The 27,815-nt window shown below is 46.2% G+C and overlaps 1 protein-coding gene across 1 annotated transcript; it reads left to right on the top strand.

The window, feature by feature from the left end:
• The first annotated feature begins 55 nt into the window (after positions 1-55).
• On the top strand, positions 56-21,015 carry GJD3 (gap junction protein delta 3). Its single transcript, XM_075347678.1, has 3 exons — positions 56-137; positions 16,373-16,446; positions 17,996-21,015. Exon 3 carries the CDS (start codon positions 18,022-18,024, stop codon positions 18,931-18,933), a length of 912 nt encoding a protein of 303 aa, XP_075203793.1. The 5' UTR covers positions 56-137; positions 16,373-16,446; positions 17,996-18,021; the 3' UTR covers positions 18,934-21,015.
• The last annotated feature ends 6,800 nt before the right edge of the window (positions 21,016-27,815 follow it).

Here is a 27,815-nt window from a genome sequence, read left to right as displayed (position 1 = left end):
CAGAGCCTAAATATCTCTTCATCCTGATACTGTCCAGGGAAAATAAAGTGAAAGTCGCACAGAGAGCTCCAGGCTGTTATTGTGCACTGCCGGGAAGGAAAAGTTTTCTTCCACGAAATGTGTCCCCTAATACGCAGGTAAATCCAGATTGTGAGGATCTTGAACGGGTTCGGGTTTGGAATATATTGGGACGTATACTGCTAAATGTACCAGTGTCAGTGTTATAAATGTACCAGTGTCAGTGTTACAAATGTGACATTGTGCACAGGTTGTGTGATGTATGGAGAGGGGTTGCTGCTTTGTATTAGGAGGGTTTGAGATTCAAGTATTCTATCTGTAGTATAGTATGTGATCTGTGTATTAGAAGGTTACAACATTTGTGTCTGTATGAAATGTATCTTGTGGTCTGTCTGTTAGAGGACTGGTGGGTGCCTTGGGTTCACAATTGGTGTTTGTATATTAGAAGGAATATATCAGTATATAGTTCTGTATATACACTCTTGTGTACTTTGTATTAGGTTGAAGTAAAATGTGTACATTATATTTTGTGTTGATATAATTGCAGTTGGTGGCTAATGTGTATAATGAATTATGAGAAGGGGACATGTATTAATAATAATGTATGTGTATTAGCAGAAGAGGACATGTATAGTAATGTATGTGTATTAGGAGAAGGTGATATGTATATATAGTGATGTATGTGTATAATAAGAAGGGGACATGTATGTATATTAATGTATGTGTATTAGGAGAAGGGGACATGTATGTATAGTGATGTATGTGTATTATAAGAAGGGGACATGTATGTATAGTAATGTATGTGTATTAGGAGAAGGGGACTTGTATGTATAGTGATGTATGTGTATTAGTAGAAGAGACTATGAATGTATAGTGATATATGTGTATTAGAAGAAGACATGTATGTATAGTGATGTATGTGTATTAGTAGTAGAGGCTATGTATGTATAGTGATGTATGTGTATTAGTAGAAGAGGCTATGTATGTATAGTGATGTATGTGTATTAGTAGAAGAGGCTATGTATGTATAGTGATGTATGTGTATTAGTAGAAGAGGCTATATATGTATAGTGATGTATGTGTATTAGGAGAAGGGGACATGTATGTATACTAATGTATGTGTATTAGGAGAAGGGGACATGTATGTATACTAATGTATGTGTATTAGGAGAAGGAGACTTGTATGTCTAGTGATGTATGTGTATTAGTAGAAGAGGTTATGTATGTATAGTGATGTATGTGTATTAGGAGAAGAAGACATGTATGTATAGTGATGTATGTGTATTAGGAGAAGGGGACATATATATATAATTATGTTTGTGTATTAGGGGAAGAGGACATATGTATATATAATTATGTATGAGTATTAGGAGAAGAGGACATGTATGTTTCTTAGTGACTGGGTATGAGAAGGTGACTTCAATTTTGTTGAGGTAATGGAGGGGCTAAACATAATTTTATTTGACAATTACAACTTACAAACTATATATAAAATTATTATACTAAACTATTATATAAACTACAAATCTGTTGTGCGCAGCATCAAGGTTACGCAGATACACAAATTCTGCCTTTGTATATCTTTGTCTTTTCACACAGAATCAATGTATTCACGTGTCAATTACAATTATTTGTAAAAATGCATTCTACTCAGAGTAATGAATTCTTACACTGAAGGGAGAAGGCTAGATCGTTTTTTTCCTTTTTCTTCTTCTTAAATAAGACTATTGGGGCATCCCTGAAGGACTTGTACAGAGCTGGTGTTTTGTTCTTCTTGTTTTCTGGCCACCCGGAAACCCAACTAACCTCTAATCCGAAGACTTTCATACAAATGGGAATCCCTCCTTATGGAGATGTCTACATTCTTACTTTGATAGCTTGTATTGGTGCCTGTATATTAAGAAATTAAGACATGAATGCATCTTTATATCTATTATAAACATATCCCTGTTTCGTTCCTATCTGGAAGAGAAAAACGTGTTTGTATTTTAATGCCTGTGTATTAGGACATTGTAATGTTTATAGTACATAACAGGGGCGGACATATTAATGGTGCGGACTGTGCAGCCGCACAGGGGCCCAAGAGATTTGGGGGCCCATTTCAACCTTCAAAGTAGGAGAAATTTTGCTTTTTGATAACATTTTAGGCTGCAAAGGGCCCTTATACTGTTTTTGCACAGGGATGTGTCTGTCTGTGTCGGCCAGTGTACATAATACAGTATAGTCCATAATTTAATGTTGTATGATTGTAGTTCATACATGGTTAGTTTAGGAGCAGTTTGGCCTAGCCATATATTCATACCAGTATTTACTACATTGCTTATCCGCAGCCCAGACATCTTTGGGAGAGCTGAAATCAATATGCTATTATTCCTACTGTAACAGTGACAGGTTTTGCTGTTGGTGTCCTCAGGGACACTCCTGACCAGCTTTCAGGGAGCCCTGCTTTGGAAATTTTACTTTAGAAATATGTACCTTGATGTCTTTATATTGGGAAGTATGAAGAGCTATGTATTTTTATGTCTGTGTATCAGAAAGAGGGGAGAGATATATCATTTGATAACTTCATACTTTTGAATGTTAGTGACTAAGTATGAGGTGAAAGTGAGAAATATGTGTCTTCACATTAGGGTACCAGTAGCTGGTAAGTGCTCTTTGAGTTGTGGCAGATTAATATATATATATATATATATATATATATATATACACACACACACACACACACACACACACACACACACACACACACACACACCGTTTAGACCAAAAGTTTGGACACACCTTCTCATCTCTAGAACAACTGTTAAGAGGAGACTCTGTGCAGCAGGCCTTCATGGTAAAATAGCTGCTAGGAAACCACTGCTAAGGACAGGCAACAAGCAGAAGAGACTTGTTTGGGCTAAAGAACACAAGGAATGTACATTAGACCAGTGGAAAGTTGTGCTTTGGTCTGATGAGTCCAAATTTGAGATCTTTGGATCCAACTACTGTGGTTTTGTAGAAAAGATGAGCGGATGTACTAACATGCCTGGTTCCCCACCGTGAAGCATGGAGGAGGAGGTGTGATGGTATGGGGGTGCTTTGCTGGTGACACTGTTGGGGATTTATTCAAAATCGAAGGCATACTGAACCAGCATGCGTACCACAGCATCTTGCAGCAGCATGCTATTCCATCCGGTTTGCGTTTAGTTGGACCATCATTTATTTTTCAATAGGACAATGACCCCAAACACACCTCCAGGCTGTGTAAGGGCTATTTGACTAAGAATGAGAGTGATGGGGTGCTACGCCAGATGACCTGGTCTCCACAGTCACCAGACCTGAACACAATCGAGATGGTTTAGGGTGAGCTGGACCGCAGAGTGAAGGCAAAAGGGCCAACAAGTGCTAAGCATCTCTGGAAACTCCTTCAAGACTGTTGGAAGACCATTTCCTGTGACTACCTCTTGAAGCTCATCAAGAGAATGCCAAGAGTGTGCAAAGCAGTAATCAATGTAAAAGGTGGCTACTTTGAAGAAACTAGAATATAAGACATATTTTCAGTTGTTTCACACTTTAAGTATTCCATTCCACATGTTTTAATTCATAGTTTTGATGCCTTCAATGTGAATCTACAATTTTCAGAGTCATGAAAATAAAGAAAACTCATTGAATGAGACGGTGTGTCCAAACCTTTGGTCTGTACTATATATGTGTATCTATATATATATATATATATATATATATATATATATATATATATATATATATATACACACACAGACACCGTGTGCAGAGTTATTAGGCAAATGAGTATTTTGATCACATGATACTTTTTATACATGTTGTCCTACTCCAAGCTGTATAGGCTTGAGAGCCAGCTACCAATTAAGTAAATCAGGTGGTGTGCATCTCTGTAATGAGGAGGAGTGTGGTGTAATGACATCAACACCCTATAAAGGTGTGCTTAATAATTATTAGGCAACTTCCTTTCCTTTGGCAAAATGGGTCAGAAGAGAGATTTTACGGGCTCTGAAAAGTCCAAAATTGTGACATGTCTTGCAGAGGGATGCAGCAGTCTTGAAATTGACAAAGCGTGATCACCGAACAATCAAGCTTTTCATGGCAAATAGCCAACAGGGTCGCAAGAAGAGTGTTGGGCAAAAGAGGCGCAAAATAACTGCCCATGAATTGAGGAAAATCAAGCATGAAGCTGCCAAGATGCCATTTACCACCAGTTTGGCCATATTTCAGAGCTGCAACGTTACTGGAGTATCAAAAATCACAAGGTGTGCCATACTCAGGAACATGGCCAAGGTAAGAAAGGCTGAAAAACAACCACCTTTGAACAAGAAACATAAGATAAATAGTTCAAGACTGGGCCAAGAAATATCTTAAGACTGATTTTTCAAAGGTTTTATGGATTGATGCAATGAGAATGACTCTTGATGGACCAGATGGATGGGCCAGAGGCTGGATCAGTAAAGGGCAGAGAGCTCCACTTCGACTCAGAGGCCAGCAAGGTGGAGGTGGGGTACTCGTATGGGCTGGTATCATCAAAGATGAACTTGTAGGACGTTTTCGGGTTGAAGATGGAGTGAAGCTCAACTCCCAGACCTACTGCAAGTTTCTGGAAGACAACTTCTTTAAACCTTTAAACAGTGGTACAGGAAGAAGTCGGTATAGTTCAAGAAAAACATGATTTTCATGCAGGACAATGCTCCATCACATGCATCCAACTACTCCACAGCGTGGCTGGCCAGTAAAGGTCTAAAAGATGAAAAAGTAATGACATGGCCCCCTTGTTCACCTGATCTGAACCCCATAGACAACCTGTGGTCCCTCATAAAATGTGAGATCTACAGGGAGGGAAAACAGTACACCTCTCAGAACAGTGTCTGGGAGGCTGTGGTGGCTGCTGCACGCAATGTTGATCGTAAACAGATCAAGCAACTGACAGAAACTATGGATGGTAGGCTGTTGAGTGTCATCATAAAGAAAGGTGGCTATATTGGTCACTCATTTTTTGGGGTTTTGTCAGAAATTTTTATTTCTAAATTTTGTGCAGTTATATTGGTTTACCTCGTGAAAATAAACAAGTGAGATGGGAATATATTTGTTTTTTATTAAGTTGCCTAATAATTCTGCACAGTAATAGTTACCTTCAAAAACAGATATCCTCCTAAGATAGCCAAATCTAAAAAAAAAAACACTCCAACTTCCAAAAATATTAAGCTTTGATATTTATGAGTCTTTTGGGTTGATTGAGAACATAGTTGTTGATCAATGATAAAAAAAAAATCCTCTCAAATACAACTTGCCTGATAATTCTGCACATGGTGTATATATACAGTATATGAGATGAGAGGTATGTATGTTGGTGTCTTTGTATTAGGAAAGAGTTGGAGGTATGTACTGTATTTTTGGTGACCTCCATTAGGAGGTGAGAGGTATGTATTGTTGGTGTCTGTGTAATAGGTGGAGGTGAGAGGTACGTATGTTGGTATCCGCATATTAGGTGGAAGCATTTGTGTTGGTGTTTATTGGGTGGAGGAGAGAGGTATAAATGTTGGTGTCTCTGTGATTCTGTATTAGGAAGAGGTAAGAGGTATGTATTGTTGTTGTCCTCCATTAGGAACTGAGAGCTACATACAGTTAGGTCCAGAAATATTTGGACAGTGACACAAGTTTTGTTATTTTAGCTGTTTACAAAAACATGTTCAAAAATACAATTATAAATATAATATGGGCTGAAAGTGCACACTCCCAGCTGCAGTATGAGAGTTTTCACATCCAAATCGGAGAAAGGGTTTAGGAATCATAGCTCTGTAATGCATAGCCTCCTCTTTTTCAAGGGACCAAAAGTAATTGGACAAGGGACTCTAAGGGCTGAAATTAACTCTGAAGGCGTCTCCCTCGTTAACCTGTAATCAATGAAGTAGTTAAAAGGTCTGGGGTTGATTACAGGTGTGTGGTTTTGCATTTGGAAGCTGTTGCTGTGACCAGACAACATGCGGTCTAAGGAACGCTCAATTGAGGTGAAGCAGAACATCCTGAGGCTGAAAAAAAAGAAAAAATCCATCAGAGAGATAGCAGACATGCTTGGAGTAGCAAAATCAACAGTCGGGTACATTCTGAGAAAAAAGGAATTGACTGGTGAGCTTGGGAACTCAAAAAGGCCTGGGCGTCCACGGATGACAACAGTGGTGGATGATCGCCGCATACTTTCTTTGGTGAAGAAGAACCCGTTCACAACATCAACTGAAGTCCAGAACACTCTCAGTGAAGTAGGTGTATCTGTCTCTAAGTCAACAGTAAAGAGAAGACTCCATGAAAAGAAAATACAAAGGGTTCACATCTAGATGCAAACCATTCATCAATTCCAAAAATAGACAGGCCAGAGTTAAATTTGCTGAAAAACACCTCATGAAGCCAGCTCAGTTCTGGAAAAGTATTCTATGGACAGATGAGACAAAGATCAACCTGTACCAGAATGATGGGAAGAAAAAAGTTTGGAGAAGAAAGGGAACGGCACATGATCCAAGGCACACCACATCCTCTGTAAAACATGGTGGAGGCAACGTGATGGCATGGGCATGCATGGCTTTCAATGGCACTGGGTCACTTGTGTTTATTGATGACATAACAGCAGACAAGAGTAGCCGGATGAATTCTGAAGTGTATAGGGATATACTTTCAGCCCAGATTCAGCCAAATGCCGCAAAGTTGATTGGACGGCGCTTCATAGTACAGATGGACAATGACCCCAAGCATACAGCCAAAGCTACCCAGGAGTTCATGAGTGCAAAAAAGTGGAACACTCTGCAATGGCCAAGTCAATCACCAGATCTTAACCCAATTGAGCATGCATTTCGCTTGCTCAAATCCAGACTTAAGACGGAAAGACCCACAAACAAGCAAGACCTGAAGGCTGCGGCTGTAAAGGCCTGGCAAAGCATTAAGAAGGAGGAAACCCAGCGTTTGGTGATGTCCATGGGTTCCAGACTTAAGGCAGTGATTGCCTCCAAAGGATTCGCAACAAAATATTGAAAATAAAAATATTTTGTTTGGGTTTGGTTTATTTGTCCAATTACTTTTGACCTCCTAAAATGTGGAGTGTTTGTAAAGAAATGTGTACAATTCCTACAATTTCTATCAGATATTTTTGTTCAAACCTTCAAATTAAACGTTACAATCTGCACTTGAATTCTGTTGTAGAGGTTTCATTTCAAATCCAATGTGGTGGCATGCAGAGCCCAACTCGCGAAAATTGTGTCACTGTCCAAATATTTCTGGACCTAACTGTATATTGGTGTCCTCCATTAGGAAGTGAGAGCTACATATATTGGTGTCCTCCATTAGGTATGTATGTTGGTGTCTCTGTGTCTCTGTATTAAGAAGAGGTGAAAGCTAAGTGTGAGGTAAATCCGGAGATATGACGATAAATCATGATATTCAAGTTATGTCAGGAAGCCCTCTCCTGGTGTACCCCCCCTTTCCTTCACACAACTTGTTTAGCAACCCATCCCATGGCCATCTCCTGTGATATGGAAATTAGGTGATGTGGGAACAAAGGACACAGGATGACTCCCTGCCGTCACCCTGTAACAAGAGTTGTATCTCATTATAAGGCTCTGGAACTAGCCAGACAGAACGACTCCAGTAAAAAATGGTTCATATCTCGCAAGCCATATTTCCGATAAATACGGCAACCATAAAAATGGTGTTTTCGCATGCGAACGATGCTGGCACACCTTTTTTATGGGAGCGGGAGCTTGGGAAATACCCCAGGCGTGATATCAGCCAATGTGGAACTAGTAGACAAGTCATGAAACCTCTCATTCTGTAGCTAAATTCATAACTGTCACAATGAGAGCATTGGCGTCCGCCTACGACGCTCCCAGGCCAAGTTATGGCCATATTCCATGTTGTGGATTTTGTCCATAACTCCAGCCAGGGGTGGAGCAGTGCTCCCTCTGAGGTCACGAAGGTAGGAGGGGACCTGGATTTGCCCAGGTTGATAACCCTACTTCGGCCATTTTCCAGGGTTCTTTCGCTGGGGGTCACGTGTAGGAAACATCTGTGGGAGTTCCTGGAAACCTGGTCTACAGCGCCCCCCTGTGGCCAGACGCACAAGGTAACTGATTGAATTGCATACCTGTTTGAAAACCATGCTTTATCTGTAACTGTACTCTGACATATGTATATTCTGTAGATTCCCTATTGTATATATTGTAGTTTCTAGTGTGCTTTAGGCTGATTAAATTATATAATTAATCTTGGGCTGTTCTGTTATCTCGATCTTGAATCCCACGTCTGTGTGTTCGGCTAATAGTTACCGTGAAGCGGTTGGTGGCAGCGAGTTGTGCCAAGGATTATTGTGGGGAGGCCAGTGAGATTCGGGAAGATATTATATATTCCGCCCGCGGAGGTCGGGGGAATATATACCCTACTCTCACCGGGGACCCTTCAATAATCGGCATAAGTAGTATAGCGGCCTCCTTGCTTATTGTCGGGCAATTCCATAATTGGCCTGACTATAAGAGGGGCGCTAGAGAGCGCGTCACGTGCTCTGTCTGTCGGTCGGGAGGTATAAAGGAGGGGTGACCCCACTTGTTACCCCCCGATTGTGACGTACTGGTAGCCAGCGCGGGGGATTTCTGAGTGACCCCCCCGGTGGTTCGTGACATATTGGTGGCAAGCGGTGGGATCGAGATAATAGTGTGTGTGAGTGTGAGACCCATACTCCCAGACACTAAAGACTGCCTGCAGCAGCTGTGGCTGCTGGGGTCTTCAGACTAGCTCAACACTATAGTGTCAGAGTGCAGATACTGTAAGGTGTGTGGAGGCATCAGGTGTCAGTTCTGTGTCAGTGACCAAAAGTCTGCAAGAATGGCTGATGGCACCAGGAGCAGAGCTAGGCAACTGGCCAATGCTAAAGCAGGAGCCGAAGAGAGGGAGAACGGTGCTGTGGACAGTAATGAGGAGGTTGCCCACGAGTCCTCCAGGAGCTCGACGCCAGAAAACAGCTCTGCAGAGGACACTGCACAACCTGGCACTGCTGGACAAGATGAGGAGCAGCTCACCCAAGGGTCCTCAACGAGCCAGATGCCAGCCCTCCGCTCTGCAATGGACAGTGAAGCACCAGGCTCCGCAGCGGGCCGCAGATCACCACGTGCCATTCCACCGAGCCTGGGAGGCTCGGATAGCCTTCTTCAAATGGCTATGGCCCTTCTCCAGGCTGGAGACCAGAAGGGCTACAAGGAACTCCTGGCAGAGCGCAGGGCAGAGCGGCAGGCAGCGCGTGATGCTGAGGCTGCGGAGCGGCAAGCAGCGCGTGAAGAGCGCCAGGCAGAGCGTGAGGCTGCGGAGCGACAGGCAGACCGTGACTACCAGCTGCATCTAGCCAAGCTCCAGCCCTCATCAGCCACACGTGACCTTCAAGACACCAAACTTCCAAAGGTCCGTGTTGAGGACTTCCCAGTGCTGGAGAAGGATGGAGACTTGGACTCTTTCTTGACTGCTTTTGAACGGACTTGCCTGCAGCACCATCTGGACAAGGACCAGTGGGCCAAATACCTGACCCCCCGTTTAAGGGGTAAGGCCCTGGATATCCTTGGGGACTTGCCGGCTGAGGCAGATCAGGGCTACGACACCATCAAGCGGGCCCTGATCCAACAGTACAACCTCACTCCGGAGTCCTACCGCAAGAAGTTCCGGACCCTGCAGAAGGGACCAAAGGACTCCTGGGCTGACCACCGGCGGGCACTTGCCCGAGCTGCCGACCACTGGACCCAAGGCCTGCAGCTTTCCACCGGACCAGAGATCCTGGACTTGGTCATCACGGAGCAACTCTTGTGGAACTGCCCTGAGGATCTCCGCCAGTTCATCCGAGACCAGAAGCCAAAGGGGTCCACGGCTACAGCTGCCCTGGCCGATGACTACACCAACAATCGGGCTCCTGAAGCCAGGAGAGCAGCCACCAGCAGCACCTGGAGAGGGGGTAAGATGAACTCTGCGACTGCCCCACCTGCCCCTAGACTGCAGGGGGTGTCCCCCTCAACTCCCCTCTCCAGGCCCGTGGCAGAGCCAAGACGGTGCCACCAGTGCAACCTACCTGGACACTTCAAGGCCATGTGCCCTCAGCGTCCCAAGGCCCCGGCTCCGTCCCCGTCCCAAGGGCCGCCCAAGGTGTATTGTGTGGGTGGGGGTGGTGGTAGGTCCCTGGACAGCTTCCAACCTGTCACCGTCGGCCGGTCTGTGACCATAGGACTGCGAGACAGCGCCTCGGAGGTGACTCTGGTGCGGCCTGAGATGGTGTCCCCCCAAGACTTGATCCCTGGAAAAACCCTCGCTGTCTCCGGGATTGGAGGCATTGACCCGGCGCTGCCTGTTGCTGACATTTATGTGGACTGGGGCGCAGGGCGAGGGGTGAGGGAGGTGGGGGTAACTGATCGGATCCCCGCAAACGTGCTACTTGGGACAGATTTGGGGCAGATAACCTCCCAGTTTGGGCCCCCACCAAGGGCTGAACCTTCAGCCAGTACGGACATGACTCCTGACAATGTTAATGTGTTATCTATGAATGATGTGAGAGAGGGGGGAGTGAACTCTGATATTTCTGCTTGCACAGACACCATAGACACACACACAGCTGCAGCTGTGACAGGGGAGGGGGTCAGAGAAAGGTGTGACAATGCCTCTACAAGTAATCAGCCTGTGAGCTGGGATCTGCTGCCCTCTGCAGGGATGAGCAGAGAGCAGGGTGCTGCAGGGGGAGGACCAGTGTGTGGGGTGGGGGCTACCACAGCAAATGTGGGGTCCCCAGAGATTTCACAGCGGGGTTCTGTTGCTGCAGGAGGGGAACAGGCAGGTGAGATTGGGGCCGGTCCAGGAGCGGAAGTGCTCCCAGGTAAGATCTCGGTGCATGGTTCCCCCACAACCGGGGTGTCAGGAAGCCAGGTCGGTCTGCCTGAACCGGCGACTTGGTCAGGAACGGAGGAGGAGCAGGCACGACCCACGGTCGCAGCGGCTGTGGCCGCTGTCACCCGCAGTGGGAGTGCTGGAAGCCAAGGGACCTCCCGGAGGTCCGATAGCTCTTCCCCTTCTGACCAAGTGGCAGCCGAGTCAGGTGGAGGCCAGGACACAGGTCCCGGGGTACTGACCGAAGATGTGACAGTCTCGTCGATTCTGGCCACATCTAGTCAGGGGTTTCAGGCAGCGTTAGAAGCTGACGACAGCCTGAAAGCTCTTAAGGAGCAGGCGGCCCAGCCTCCCTCGGACTCGGACCCGGAGCGAGTGGTCTGGGACCAAGGACGGCTGTACCGGGCCACGGTCCAGCAGGGTTCACCGGAGGCGTGGCCCAGGGACCGACAGTTGGTGGTACCCTATCCGTTCCGGACGGAGTTGTTGCGGATCGCACATGAGATTCCGATGGCCGGACACCTAGGGATCGCTAAGACCAAGGCCAGGTTAAACCAGCATTTCTACTGGCCAAAAATGGGGGCCGATGTGGCTGCCTACTGCCGTTCGTGTGAAACCTGTCAGAGAGTGGGGAAGGCGGGGCCACACCCCAAAGCCCCACTAGTATCTCTGCCAATCATCGATGAGCCTTTCAGGAGGGTGGCTGTGGATCTGGTCGGCCCGCTGGCCATCCCCAGCAGCTCCGGGAAACGCTTCATACTGACGGTAGTGGACTATGCCACCCGGTACCCAGAAGCAGTGGCCTTGTCGTCCATTCGGGCTGACAAGGTGGCCACCGCATTGCTGGAGATTTTCTCCCGAGTGGGTTTTCCCCAGGAAATGCTCACTGACCGGGGAACCCAATTCATGTCCCAGCTGATGGAGGCCCTCTGTAAGCAGGTCCAGGTGCGACATCTGGTGGCCAGCCCGTACCATCCACAGACTAATGGCCTGTGCGAGCGGTTCAATGGCACCTTAAAGCAGATGCTTAAGATGTTGGTCGACTCCCATGGGCGTGACTGGGAGCGGTATCTCCCACACCTGTTATTTGCTTACCGGGAGGTTCCACAGGCCTCAACAGGATTCTCACCGTTTGAGCTCCTGTACGGGCGACGTGTGCGGGGCCCCCTGGCTCTGGTGAAAGAGGCTTGGGAAGGGGATTTGGCCACCCCTGGAGTGTCGGTTATCGAGTATGTCATGCGCTTCCGGGACAAAATGCAGGCCTTGACGCAACTGGTACACGACAATATGGCTCAAGCCCAGGCCGATCAGAAGCGTTGGTACGACCAGAACGCTTGTGAGAGGACCTACCAAGTGGGTCAAAAGGTGTGGGTACTGGTCCCCGTACCACAGGACAAGCTTCAGGCAGCCTGGGAAGGCCCATACCTCGTGTACCAGCAGCTCAACCCTGTGACGTACCTGGTCACCCTGGACCCTGCCCGTGGAAGGCGGAAGCCCTTCCATGTGAACATGATGAAGGCACATCATGAGCGGGAGGCGTGTGCGCTCCCCGTGTGCAACCTGCCCGAGGAGGGAGAAGCGGAAACCCTCTTGGATATGCTAGCCCAGGTTAGGGCAGGCGGATCCATTGAGGATGTGGAGGTTGGCCACCAGCTCTTGGAGGACCAACGGTCCCAGCTGTGGGCCACCCTACACCCCTTCCGGGGGTTGTTTACCAACCAGCCCGGAAGGACTGACTTGGCTGTCCATCACGTGGACACTGGGGATCATCCCCCGATCCGGCGTTCAGCATATCGGGTCTCCCTGGAGGTGCAGCAACACATGCGCCAGGAGATTGACGAGATGCTGAAGCTGGGGGTGATCCAGGCATCCAACAGCGCTTGGGCCTCGCCTGTAGTCCTCGTCCCTAAGAAGGACCGAACCACTCGGTTCTGCGTGGACTACAGGGGGCTCAATGCTGTCACGGTCGCCGATGCGTACCCAATGCCACGCATCGATGACCTGCTCGATCAGTTGGCCGGGGCTCAGTACCTGACCATCATGGACCTGAGCCGGGGATATTGGCAGATCCCCCTGACTCGCAAGGCCAGGGAACGCTCTGCCTTTATTACCCCATTTGGACTGTACGAGTCCACGGTGATGCCATTCGGGATGAGGAATGCCCCTGCCACTTTCCAGCGGATGGTCAACACCCTGCTCAAGGGACTTGAAGGGTACGCGGCCGCGTACCTGGATGACATTGCCGTCTTCAGTCCCACCTGGGAAGATCACCTAGAGCATCTAGCACAGGTGCTCAGGCGGGTCCACCGGGCAGGTTTGACCATCAAGCCGGGCAAGTGTCAGCTGGCCATGAGCGAGGTCCAGTACCTCGGTCACCGGGTAGGCGGGGGAACACTGAAGCCCGAGCCTGAGAAAGTGGAGGCCATCGCATCCTGGCCCACCCCCAGGACCAAGAAGCAGGTGATGTCCTTCTTGGGGACCGCTGGGTACTATAGGAGGTTTGTTCCATGCTATAGTAGCCTGGCAAAGCCCCTGACGGACCTCACCAAGAAGAAGCTGCCCTCTGCAGTCGATTGGACAATGGACTGCGAGACAGCCTTCCGGGCCCTAAAGGACGCCCTGTCCAGCCCGCCCGTGCTACAGGCAGCCGACTTCACGCGGCCGTTTGTAGTACAGACCGACGCCAGTGACTTCGGCCTCGGTGCGGTGCTCAGCCAGGTGGACTCTGCGAGCCAAGAGCACCCAGTCTTGTACCTGAGCAGGAAGCTGTTACCGAGGGAAGTGGCCTATTCCACAATGGAGAAGGAGTGCCTGGCCATAGTGTGGGCCCTGCAGCGTCTGCAACCCTATCTATACGGGCGCCACTTCATCGTGGAGACGGACCACAACCCCCTCAGCTGGTTGCACACCGTCTCTGGGACGAATGGGCGACTGTTGCGATGGAGCCTTGCGCTCCAGCAATACAACTTCACCATTCGCCACAAAAGGGGCCGTGACCACGGTAATGCAGACGGGCTGTCCCGACAAGGAGAGGTCGCGGACGGGCGCACGGGGGAACACCGGAGTGTGCTGCCCCCTAGCGCCCTCAAAAGGGGGGAGGTGTGAGGTAAATCCGGAGATATGACGATAAATCATGATATTCAAGTTATGTCAGGAAGCCCTCTCCTGGTGTCACCCCCCCTTTCCTTCACACAACTTGTTTAGCAACCCATCCCATGGCCATCTCCTGTGATATGGAAATTAGGTGATGTGGGAACAAAGGACACAGGATGACTCCCTGCCGTCACCCTGTAACAAGAGTTGTATCTCATTATAAGGCTCTGGAACTAGCCAGACAGAACGACTCCAGTAAAAAATGGTTCATATCTCGCAAGCCATATTTCCGATAAATACGGCAACCATAAAAATGGTGTTTTCGCATGCGGACGATGCTGGCACACCTTTTTTATGGGAGCGGGAGCTTGGGAAATACCCCAGGCGTGATATCAGCCAATGTGGAACTAGTAGACAAGTCATGAAACCTCTCATTCTGTAGCTAAATTCATAACTGTCACAATGAGAGCATTGGCGTCCGCCTACGACGCTCCCAGGCCAAGTTATGGCCATATTCCATGTTGTGGATTTTGTCCATAACTCCAGCCAGGGGTGGAGCAGTGCTCCCTCTGAGGTCACGAAGGTAGGAGGGGACCTGGATTTGCCCAGGTTGATAACCCTACTTCGGCCATTTTCCAGGGTTCTTTCGCTGGGGGTCACGTGTAGGAAACATCTGTGGGAGTTCCTGGAAACCTGGTCTACAGCGCCCCCCTGTGGCCAGACGCACAAGGTAACTGATTGAATTGCATACCTGTTTGAAAACCATGCTTTATCTGTAACTGTACTCTGACATATGTATATTCTGTAGATTCCCTATTGTATATATTGTAGTTTCTAGTGTGCTTTAGGCTGATTAAATTATATAATTAATCTTGGGCTGTTCTGTTATCTCGATCTTGAATCCCACGTCTGTGTGTTCGGCTAATAGTTACCGTGAAGCGGGTGGTGGCAGCGAGTTGTGCCAAGGATTATTGTGGGGAGGCCAGTGAGATTCGGGAAGATATTATATATTCCGCCCGCGGAGGTCGGGGGAATATATACCCTACTCTCACCGGGGACCCTTCAATAATCGGCATAAGTAGTATAGCGGCCTCCTTGCTTATTGTCGGGCAATTCCATAATTGGCCTGACTATAAGAGGGGCGCTAGAGAGCGCGTCACGTGCTCTGTCTGTCGGTCGGGAGGTATAAAGGAGGGGTGACCCCACTTGTTACCCCCCGATTGTGACGTACTGGTAGCCAGCGCGGGGGATTTCTGAGTGACCCCCCCGGTGGTTCGTGACACTAAGTATTGTTGGTGTCTGCATATTAGGTGGCGGTATGTGTAATGGTGATTATTAATCGGAGGAGAGTGGTATGTATGTTGATGTCTGTGTATTAGGAAGAGGTATATATGTTTGTGTCTACTATTAGGAGATGAATGGTATATATGTTTTGTCCTCTATTAGGAGGTGAGTGGTATGTATGTTTGTGTCCTCTATTAGGGTGTGAGACGTATGTTCGTCTGTATGTTAGGTGGAGGTGAAAGGTTGTATGTATCATTGTGTCTGAGATGAATATGAGCGGTAGATATCTTGGTGTCCTCTATTACAGAGGTTCCCAACTCTAGTACTCAAGGCACACCAACAGTGCATGTTTTCAGGATTTCTTTAGCATTACATGGGTGTTGGATTCAGCACCTTTGCAGGTGATTAAATTATCACCTGTGCAATACTAAGGAAATCCTAAAAACATGCACTGTTGGTGTGCCTTGGGGACTGGAGTTGGGAACCTCTGCTCTATTAGGAGGTGATAGGTATGTATGTTGGTGTCTGTGTATTAGGTGTAGGTGAGAAGTATGCATGTTTGTTTCCTCTATTAGGCGGTAAAATGTATGTATGTTGGTGTCCTGTAGTAGAAGGTGAGAGGTGTGCATGTTTGTTTCCTCTATTAGGCGGTGAGATGTATGTATGTTGGTGTCCTGTAGTAGGAGGTGAGAGGTATGTATGTTTGTTTCCTCTATTAGGCGGTGAGATGTATGTATGTTGGTGTCCTATAGTAGGAGGTGAGAGGTATGTATAGTATTTTTGTTTCCTTTATTAGGTGGTGAGATGTATGTATGTTTGTTTCTTTTATTAGGCGGTGAGATGTATGTATGTTGGTGTCCTCTATTAGGAGGAGAGACGTATAATCGTCTGTGTTTTAGGTGGAGATGAGCGGTCGTATGTATCATTGTGTCTGGGATGAACATGAGCCTTAGCTATCTTGGTGTCTCTATTAGCTGGAGGTGACAGGTTCCATCTTAAAATATTTGCTATATACTGAGTATACCGCTAAAATTAACCACTTAACGTCCAATCCCAAATTTCTTTTTCTCCACAGTTTAGTCACCAGTTTCCCCACCCAGTGAAGGGTGGACAAAGCTGTCCCTGATGTCTCAGCAAGACAGTTGAGAGGTATGCGCTAAATGTAGACTTTCTTATCTTGTATCAGTCTGGGAGAGTGCAGTGCAGGACTACAACATTAACCCGTCCAAAGCCACAGAGCATCACCTGCTGCATCCACAAGCAGGGATGTGGATAACCATTATCGGGACAGTCAACAGCATGTAAGTTCACCAGCATTTGCAGTTACTTGGAAACGCAAGTGTGAATATAGTCCAATGTGAGTAGCCTGTATAATGTTACACTTTATGCAAAATATGCAAATATTTATTAACTTAAATTTGAACTTAAGGCAAATAATTTGGTTCAAGCGCAAAAGGATTTTATTTAGGTTAAACAAAAAATGGCAGCCTAAATTTCTAATCTCAGATATGATTTATACCCTACAAAGACATTCTTTATGACAGTTGTCATAAAGTTCAAGGTGTTAACTAATTCTATTGTGTTTTGTATCTCTGTATGTATAGTCTTTATGATAGATTCTCCATGCAAGCCAGACAAGGTATATGCACCGTACATACATAAGGATTGATCGGGGATACAATATGTATTGGCCCAAACACAAATGATAATATATCTTGGGGGTATGTACAATAAAGAACATGAACATTCTGGTTTTGAACTGAAATATTAGATTGAAATGCAAAAAGTGAACATTTATGGAAAGTTATGGAAAATGCACGAAATGTAGAGACAAAATAAATAAATGATGACATTTTATACAATAATATAATAGAATTCTAATATATAGTGAATAGTGTAAAATGAGAAAAACTTTTTTTTCACTTGATCTCATTTTTGTACATATTCCCAACCTTCATGCAGACTAACGCACATCAATTATTATAATCTTTTCTATGATTTATTCACTTCATGTGTGGTGATATGAAAGTAAATGTATTTTAGAACATGGAAACAAATTATACAAAGTGGTTGCTATATTCGATGATTGTGTTCACCTAACGTGACACACACTAGTTCTCTATCAGTTCCATTTAGGATATTGAAAACATTATAATAAAAATATAAATGTTGATACTATAGTTGAAATCATTGCTTTCATCATTATCAAAGGACTATATAACATTTTATATTATCTACACATATACATATGTCCAGCTGCAAAACGTGTTTGGCTTCTAGATCTTGATAAAATCATGAGTTTGGTCATATTACTATAATTGTAAAAGATTATGATGATGATGTTGATTAATTATTATTATTATTACTATTATTATTTAAAAATATAGAAAAATAAATATATCTATAAAGGTAACTCATTTCAGGTTTTGTGTAGTTAAAGATATAGAAAGGTTATTTTTATAACTAATAATAATAATCATACTAAACATGACATAATAATAATAATAATAATAATAAATGGGACAAAAATGTTGAATGATCCAAATAAAAATTCAGCTATTCTGGATTAGTTTGATCCTTTGATTGTCAGATTACATAATTAATATATATATATATATATATATATATATATATATATAAAATTCTAAATTATATTTTTAAATTTTTAATGCTCATTATGTACTTTTGTCCTCTGCAGAGCAAGATTCCAGAACAAGAGGCGAAATGGGGGAGTGGGGCTTCCTGAGCTCCTTGTTAGATGCAGTGCAGGAGCACTCTCCCATGGTGGGTAGATTCTGGCTGGTGGTGATGCTGATTTTCCGCATACTGATTTTGGCAACAGTGGGCAGCGATATGTTTGAAGATGAGCAGGAGGAATTTGTGTGTAACACTTTGCAGCCCGGTTGTCGGCAGGTGTGCTATGACCAAGCTTTTCCCATCTCACATTACCGCTTCTGGGTCTTCCACATCGTGCTGCTGTCGGCTCCAGCTGTGTTGTTTGTCATATACTCCATGCATCAGAATGCCAAGATAGGAAGAGATGCAGAAGACGAGGCAGCTCAGCATGGACAACAGACCAGCACAAGATCCAAATTAAAGTCTGAGCAGAGAGGACGCCATATACGGACCTTCTACATCATCAATGTGGTGATGAGGATACTGGCAGAGGTGGGTTTTCTGGTGGGACAGTGGCTTCTCTATGGGTTTAAAGTATCCGCAGAGTATGCTTGTGTGCGTCCACCCTGCCCAAATACAGTGGACTGTTTTGTATCCAGACCCACAGAGAAGACAATCTTTCTTCAATTCTACTTTGTGGTCGGGATAATCTCTGCAATTCTAAGTCTGTCTGAACTGCTGCACATTCTGGTGAAAGGAAAATGTCGCTCCCAGCATGGCCTAGGACCTAGTCCACCACCAGCTTACGAGAGGGATAACTGGTCCAACAGAGAACATGAGAGGACAAATCATTTTCTTTTGCAACGACAGACTAATGATGAGCGGAGGGCTAGTGGGACTGGTGGTCACCGGCTTTCCATTGCATACCCTCCCGGAAGTGCTTACAAACTGAAAGTGACCCCCAGCTCGGCTATCAGCAGTAAGTCATCCAGACTGATGAAAGGGGACTTAACAGTATAGAGAAGGTATTAAAGTATCAAAGACAATCGTAAAGATGGCACCATAGTGGAGCGATAACTGTCTTGTCCATCTGGATAATTTGTGTTTTTGGTTTTATAAACTCTTACAGTATTTTGTAAAACTAGTTCAATCATCAATTAATCTGTAATAGCCTGATATCGTTAGAGAGATCTAACTGAACAGTCAAAAATATAGTGGCACCTTTAAAAGTAAAAGACACTATAGATCCAGACAGGACAATGCACTACAGTCACTCAAATGACCCTCAAGAAGAAGGAGAGGAACAATGAAAGTATTCCAGTATTAGATAAGGGGAATGTGTACAAAACATGGAGACAACAGGACCAGTTAGATGTGGTGAAGAACATGGCACCAATATAATAATAATAATAATTTTATTCATTTATATAGCGCTATTAATTCCATAGCACTTTACATACATTGGCAACACTGTCCCCATTGGGGCTCACAATCTAGAGTCCCTATCTGTATGTCTTTGGAATGTGGGAGGAAACCGGAGTACCCGGAGGAAACCCACGCAAACACGGGGAGAACATACAAACTCAATGATATATTACAGCTTAAAGGCCCACAACGACTTACCAGCGATCCCGAAAACGATGCGACCTCATAGGGATCGCAGGTAAGTCGCTGGGAGGTCGCAGGTGAGATGTCACAGAGTCAGATCTTACCAGCGATGCAGGAACAATACAGTTCGCAGTAGCGACCTGTATAATGATCTCAGCAGTCACTGTGACCCTGTCACACAGTGTCAAACACAGCGATGTGTCCTGCCCAGCAGGACATCGCCTTTAAAGAAAATGGCCTGGACCATTCTGCAACAACTAGAGATCTCACAGCAGGGGCCTGATCGCTGGTAGGTGTCACACATAACAAGATCGCTAACGGGATCGCTACTGCGTCACGGAAACCGTAACTCAGCTGCGATCTCGCTAGCGATCTCGTTATGTGTGACGGTACCTTAAATCATGGAAAAGCAACAATAAAGAAAGAGAAGCAAGCACTAAAAAACACAAAGAATTGTACAGCCAAGGCAATCCCCAAGTAAGATTATGTTCAGACACTTAGCCCATGACCAGAGACATACAGTACATGGAAATTGCTGGTTCCCATACAAAATTGGTAACGTGGCTATTTATAATTCTGTTCTCTTTTAATACTAAAGAAATGTAAAAGTCACCAGATTTGTCTCCTATAAATTGCAGGCCACCACCAGTAAGCCCTTACACACAGCATTCTAGAATGCTGTATATAATTGCCCAGGATGACCTGTATAACATAAAAAACATCTTTTATTATACTCACCTGCGGGGCAGTCGTGTCTGATGGGTGTCACTGGTCTCAGTCTGCTGCCTCCAATCTTCCTTGCATTGCCATCCTCCTTCACAGCTCTGTGTGGATGATGTATCCTATGTCATCCACACAGAGGTCTCAATTTTGCTCCTGTGCACATGCACTAAAGGCCACTTTACACGCAACGACATCGCTAATGAGATGTCGTTGGGGTCACAGAATTCGTGACGCACATCCGGCCTCGTTAGCGACGTTATTGCATGTGAAACGTACCAACGACCGCTAACAATCAAAAATACTCACCTTATCGTTGATCGTTGACACGTCGTTCTAATCTCAAATATCGTTGCTGCTTTTGGACGCTGGTTGTTCGTCGTTCCTAAGGCAGCACACATCGCTACGTGTGACACCCCAGGAACGAGGAACAACACCGTACCTGCGTCCTCCGGCAACGAGGTGGGCGTCACTTTCTTTCGGCTGCTCACCACCCCTCCGCTTCTATTGGACGGCTGCCGAGTGATGTCGCTGTGACGCCGCACGAACCGCCCCCTTAGAAAGGAGGCGGTTCGCTGGCCACAGCGACATCTCTAGGCAGGTAAGTAGGTGTGAAGGGTCCTAGCGATGTTGTGCGTCACAGGCAGCGATTTGCCCGTGACGCACAACCGACAGGGGCGGGTGCTTTCACCAGCGACATCGCTAGCAATGTCGCTGTGTGTAAAGTGGCCTTAAAGAGAGCAATGGCACCCATTGGACCCCGCAGGTTAGTATAATAAAAGGTATTTTTTACGTTATACACAGCGGCCTGAGCACGTATATACTGCATTCTAGAATGCTGTATATAAGGGCTCACTGTTGGTGGTTGCAGCTTATAGGGGACAAATTTGGTGACAGGTTCCCTTTAAATTGACACATAAAACTAAAACTTAACTTGTCTTCTTAGGTGGCAGGAGGACTTTAAAACCTTGGATAGGTTAGGTGATAAGTATTGAAACTCTTTGCTGCCTCCACCACCAATCATTCAGTACTTAGTGCTTTCCATACATATTCGTAATAATTAGATACAGTATGTATTATAAAGATAATTTTTGGCCTTTTTGGCTGCTAGTTATAATTTGTATTTATTAATCCCTACCTAGCTATAGGCAAGCTGCACGTATTGTACTAGCACAGTTCAGCTGCATACATGTAAAGGCCCCGTTACACGCTACGATATATCGGGCGATATGTCGTCGGGGTCACGGATTCCATGACGCACATCCGGCATCGTATGACATATCGTACCGTGTGACAGCTACGAGCGACTGTTAACGAGCAAAAATACTCACCTTATTGTTTCTCGTTGACACTTCGTTCATTGTCAAAAAATTGGTCAAATTCCTGGATGCAGGTTGTTCGTCGTTCCTGAGGCAGCACACATCGCTCCGTGTGACACCTCGGGAACGACGAACATCTCCTTACCTGCGTCCCGTCAGTAATGAGGAAGGAAGGAGGTGGGCGGGATGTTACGTCCCGCTCATCTCCGCCCCTCCGCTTCTATTGGGCGGCCGCTGTGTGACGTCGCTGTGACGCTGAACGTCCCTCCCCCTTCAGGAAGAGGATGTTCGCCGCCCACAGCGAGGTCGTTCAGGAGGTAAGTACGCGTGACAGGGGTGACCGACTTTGTGCAAAACGGGCAACAAATTGCCCGTGACGCACAAACGATGGGGGCGGGTGCGATCGCACATGTGATCGCACGATATATCGTCGCGTGTGACGGGGCCTTAAGACTACATTTAAACTAGGGCATCTGTACATTCCCCTATCAAAGCTAAACTTGAGGACACAATTGTTCCTCAATGCCAGTAAGGAGCAGAAAAGCCAAGGCAAATATTAGACATGTCCGCTGCATTATATCACTAGTACTGGAAGCCATCAGCTTTCCTATACACAGCAGCATGATACCTCATGAGACTGATTGCACTAAGCTAGGCAACTAAACGTTCTTCACTGGCATCACCCCCCTGATTTATACAGATTCTAAAAACGACCAGATCTAATAAAGTGTCAGGATTTATGGCAGGCTGGAAAGAGGGCAGGCTGGGATTTGTATATTATAAGTCTCTATACTGCAGAGGAATGTGCAGAGAATTTCAGCGCTGAGCCTGAGTATCACCAGCACAGGCCAAAGATACCAACCGCGTCTCCCTTAAATGGCAAATAAATGTAAAACAGACAGCTTCTTAAATAGACACATAAAAGTAAAAGCCTTGTACATAAGCAAAATCCGCCGTCGACGTCTGTATCTGGTACCGTCTCTGTAGGGGAAACTGGACTAATAAGGCATATTCCTAGCATTGAGATTATTGTAGCAAACAGCTGATTACTAGTTCATTTCTGAGACCTTTAATCTCCCTCTCCAGGGACACATCATAATAAAGAATGGCTAGGCCGTGTATATATACAGTATGCAGCTCAACCGGCTGCACCAAATGAGAAAAACATGTCTGCTTTCTTCCACAGCAGTGACAGAACCGTCCCCTTCACGTCCATGGAGCCTCAGCTGAGCTACAACAGCAGATCCACAGACAGTCTAGGTGTGATTTATAGAAGAACACAGCAATTTTTTACTCCTGTTAAAAGGGAATCTGTCACCAGGTTTTTGCCACCTAATCTGAGAGCAGCATAACGCAGGGCCAGAGATCCTGAATCCAGTGATGTGTCACTTACTGGGTTGGTTTCTGTAGTTTTGATAAAATCACTAGCAGGAGATTATCATTAGTGGACTACTTGGCCTGCTGCCAGTTAGACCAGCATATTTATGAGCCCAGCCCCCACCACTTATTACAGTGTACAAAGAAAACTGCCAATTAGTGTTGTGGGCAGGGTTACAGAGCTCCATATCCAAATATCTGCTATTTTATCAAAACGACAGCAAGCTGCTCAGTAAGTGACACATCGCTGGAATCATGGTGTCTGTCTCTACATTATGCTGCTCTCAGATTGGGTATCAAAAACCTGGTGACAGATTCCCTTTAAAAAGCTGAGTCCATATAAACCTAAACCTAAATAGGTGTTAAATGCCCCCACTCTATAGTCTCTCCCACTGCTTTACTGTAGACCGTAACTTATATTCTTATGAGACTGAATGGCATAAAATACTCTAATTAATAACCAGGTAAAAGATATGGCCCTGAAAATGTTACAAATAATCAAAGATGATTGAATTAACAGTGCTTGAAGTTCCTGGCCCAAATCATGCAGCTTCTCTTATCTCACTCTTACTACCAGGTCCTTGTGACAACACTTCCTGTCAGGCCATGTTATCCACATGACTTTCCATGTCATAACTTTCCTAGCTCAATGTTGGCATTTGTAAAATATTATAGAAAGAGTGAACTATTTAAAAGGAAGCTGTCAGGTCCCTGAAGCCTCAGAGATCCCCCCCCAGTACAGTACAGAGCGTGAATCCAGTTGTGAGGGTTTTAGTACAGTGTGTATGCCGGCCTGCTCTTAGTGAAGAAACAGCTTCCCTGGACTAGTCAGGTACATTTGCTACTGCTGAGGATGGCATTACATGTTTATTTTTCTGATAATGACAGCTATTGTCTCAGGTATCAGAAACATTACTGGGAAGCAGTTCTAAATTGTACTGGAGGTGGCTTCTGAGGCTTCAAGGGACTGACTGATTTTCTTTGAAGGGAACCTGTCATTATGATTTACCCCTATAAGGTATTAGGAGCGTTATCTCAGTGTGCTAATATCATCTTCAGTGATACCTATCTGCTCAGGTCAGTGTCCCGCGCTCTGAAATCTCAGCTCAGCAGCGCAAAGTAGTGACGTCATCATACACTTAAGGCCACTTTACACACAGAGATAAATCTTTGGCAGATCTGTGGTTGCAGTGAAATCATGGACATATTGTTCCATTTGTACACAGCCACAAACCTAGCACTGATTGTCCACAATTTCACTGCAACCACAGATCTGCCGCAGATTTATCTCTGTGTGTGACAGGGCCTTGAGACGTCGACCGCAGGCACAAGGGGAGAATGATGAAGGATGGAGCGGAGTGCACCATCCTTCATCATTACTTTGTGCGATGACAGGCGCTGCTGGGCCCCATAGCAGCCGCGAGGTCTGCCACTGAACAGTGCAGCTCCTCTCTGACAGAGATGAGCCGGCTGCTTCTCTGCAGGGTGGCCACCGGGCCCCTAACTCTACCGGGCCCGGTCACAGTCCCGTTCTCTGTGACCACGATTGTTACGCCCCTGATGCCTGTATTATCCTAAATGCTAAATGTAAGTGTTTACAAACTATATTTGCTTGCCCCTGCTCTCCCTGTTTGCGGCCTCTGGACTAGTCTAAGGACTGCTGTCAATCATTGCCACTTTAAGGGTATGCCCACAACAGTGTGACTGACATCCTGTCAAGAAGAGGGATGACTGCTTCTTCTCCTCCCTACTCTCCCCACACATGGATGTCAGTAGTTACAGTGCTGTGGGCATGATGCCCCCGCGCAGGGACATTGATTGACAGCAGTCTTGGACTTGTTTAGTGACCATTGGCAGAGAAAGCAAGGACGATTAAACTTAGCTTTAAAAAACATTTTGTGTTTAAGGCTACTTTCACACTTGCGTTGAACGGTATCCGTTGCATTGCGTTGTGTAACGGATGCAACGGATGTGTTGCATATAGTGACACAACGGATGCAACGGATGCTGCAAAACAACGCAATTCGTTTTGATTTTTTTTTTTTTTTTTTCCCGGTTTTACCAGCGGCAGACTATAGTGAACGATCAGCTGATCGTTCCCTGCAGCCGGCCGCTGGGTGATCAGCTGATTGCTCCCAGTAGCCGGCCGCCGGGTGATCAGCTGATCGCTCCCGCCCGCCGGGTGATCAGCTGATCGCTCCCGCCCGCCGGGTGATCAGCTGATCGCTCCCGGCTGCCGGGTGATCAGCTGATCGCTCCCTGCAGCCGGCTGCCGGGTGATCAGCTGATCGCTCCCGCCCGCCGGGTGATCAGCTGATCGCTCCCGGCTGCCGGGTGATCAGCTGATCGCTCCCTGCAGCCGGCTGCCGGGTGATCAGCTGATCGCTCCCGGCCGCCGGGTGATCAGCTGATCGCTCCCGGCCGCCGGGTGATCAGCTGATCGCTCCCTGCAGCCGGCCGCCGGGTGATCAGCTGATCGCTCCCTGCAGCCGGCTGCCGGGTGATCAGCTGATCGCTCCCGGCCGCCGGGTGATCAGCTGATCGCTCCCTGCAGCCGGCCGCCGGGTGATCAGCTGATCGCTCCCTGCAGCCGGCCGCCGGGTGATCAGCTGATCGCTCCCTGCAGCCGGCCGCCGGGTGATCAGCTGATCGCTCCCTGCAGCCGGCTGCCGGGTGATCAGCTGATCGCTCCCGGCCGCCGGGTGATCAGCTGATCGCTCCCTGCAACCGGCCGCCGGGTGATCAGCTGATCGCTGTCACTTGCCGGCGCCCGGGCATGCCGGCGGGCGGGCGCTCAGCTGAGCGCTGTGACTTGCCGGCGGCCGGGCATGCCGGTGGCCGGTCATTCAGCTGAGCGCTGTCGCTTGCCGACGGCCGGGCGCTCAGCTGAACGTTCGGCCACCGCGAGCCAAAATAAAGTTTGATTTAAAAAAAAAAAAAAAAAAAAAAAAAAAAAGAGCATGCGCAGTGAAATCCAGAGGATTCCGCTGCTCAAAATAACGTTACATGCTGCGTTCCTCCCGCTGGGCGGAAGCAACGGAGCGTCGCCCAGCGGAAGCAACGCAGCTCCTTTTGGTACAATCCGTCAACCATACAAGTCTATGGGAAACAGCGGAATCCGTTAACGGATTCCGCTGTTTCCCAAAAGGGCGGATTGTAACGGAAGGAAAATAACGCAAGTGTGAAAGTACCCTAAGGCTATTTCAAGCATCACTAAAGAGAAAATAAGATGGCTGATAAAGCGCTTGTAATACCTTCTAGGGTTAAATCCTGACAGGTACCCATTGAAATATAGACTATAAATGCCCATCCCCTCCTTTGTCCTGTAATCTCTGAACTCAAGGACCAAATGTCTAGTGAAAATGAACATAAGCTAGGGCCTAAGGCAATGGCCTCCAACCTGTGGCCCTCCGGCTGCTGTACAAGTGCTATTCACAGAGTTATAGTTTCACAACAGCTGGAGAACCACAAATTAACATGGATAATGCCATTACACAGGGAACCCGCTATTAAAACGTATTTTGCACTAAAATTGATACATTTGAAAGTAGCTTTGCCGAAATTGCACGCATTGTATATATGTACATGACAATAGAAGCGCAACATTAAACTGGATAGTTTGAGGAATAGCTTACAGATATGAGGAGCATAGGCCAAGCAATAGTGTTTTCTTGAGATTTAGTTATGAGATTGTCCATCATTTTGTCTTATTTTGTGAGTATTGGTTTTTATTTATGTAAATACAAATGTCTTTTATAATATATCATAGTCAATTGTGTGAGTTTATTTATGGGAGCAATTTATAGTTAGGATGGTTTAGTGGATATACCAGTGACTAGAACCTCTGTCACTCCAGCTCTATTCCCAGCTCATAGACTATCAGCACAGGACAACATGCTGCCAATAGCCAAGATTTTTAAGCAAGCTCACACTATACGAACAACTGTTTTTCTCGTTCCTTGGGTGATTGTCAGTGTTTCTCAGATCACTGATTAGAAATGAACATATTTATTATCTATCCGTATAAATGGGCCTTAAAGAGAACCTGTATGTTACTCAATTCATTTTGTTTAATCCATGGTCAGCATCAGTCAGAGTCTGGAGGTGCGATTGTATTTCAGAGATAACATACAGGTGCGTCTCAGAGTATCATCAAAAAGTTAATTTATTTCAGTAATTCAATACAAAAAGTGAAACACATGTATTATATAGAGTCATTACACACAGAGTGATCTATTTCAAGTGTTTATTTCTGTTACTGTTGATGATTATGGCTTACAGCCAATGAAAACCCCAAAGTCATTATCTCACAAAATTAGATTATATAAGACCAACTGAAAAAATGATTTTAAACTCAGAAATGTTGACGCCTACTGAAAAGTCTGTACAGTAAATGCACTCAATACTTGGTCGGGGCTCCATTTGCATGAACTACTGCATCAATGCGGCGTGGCATGGAGGCGATCAGCCTGTGGCACTGCTGAGGTGTTATGGAAGCCCAGGTTGGTTTGATAGCAGCCTTCAGCTCGTCTGGATTCTTGGGTCTGGTGTCTCTCATCTTCATCTTGACAATAGCTAATAGATTCTCATTGGGGTTTGGGTCAGGCGAGTTTGCTGGCCAATCAAGCTAAGTGATTCTGTGGTTATTAAACCAAGTATTGGTACATTTGGCAGTGTGTACAGGTGCCAAGTCCTGCTGGAAAATGAAATTTCCATCTCCAAAAAGCTTGTTGGCAGAGGGAAGCATGAAGTGCTCTAAAATTTCCTGGTTGACAGCTGTGCTCACTTTGGTCTTGATAAAACACAATGGACCTACACTAGCAGATGACATGGCTTCCCAAACCATCACTGATTGTGGAAACATCACACTAGAGCTCA

Source organism: Anomaloglossus baeobatrachus, chromosome 5 (genome assembly GCF_048569485.1).
Source record: "Anomaloglossus baeobatrachus isolate aAnoBae1 chromosome 5, aAnoBae1.hap1, whole genome shotgun sequence".
Lineage (NCBI taxonomy): Eukaryota > Metazoa > Chordata > Amphibia > Anura > Aromobatidae > Anomaloglossus > Anomaloglossus baeobatrachus.
Note: the sequence above shows the minus strand (reverse complement) of the source record. Positions and strands in the feature narration are given on the sequence as shown.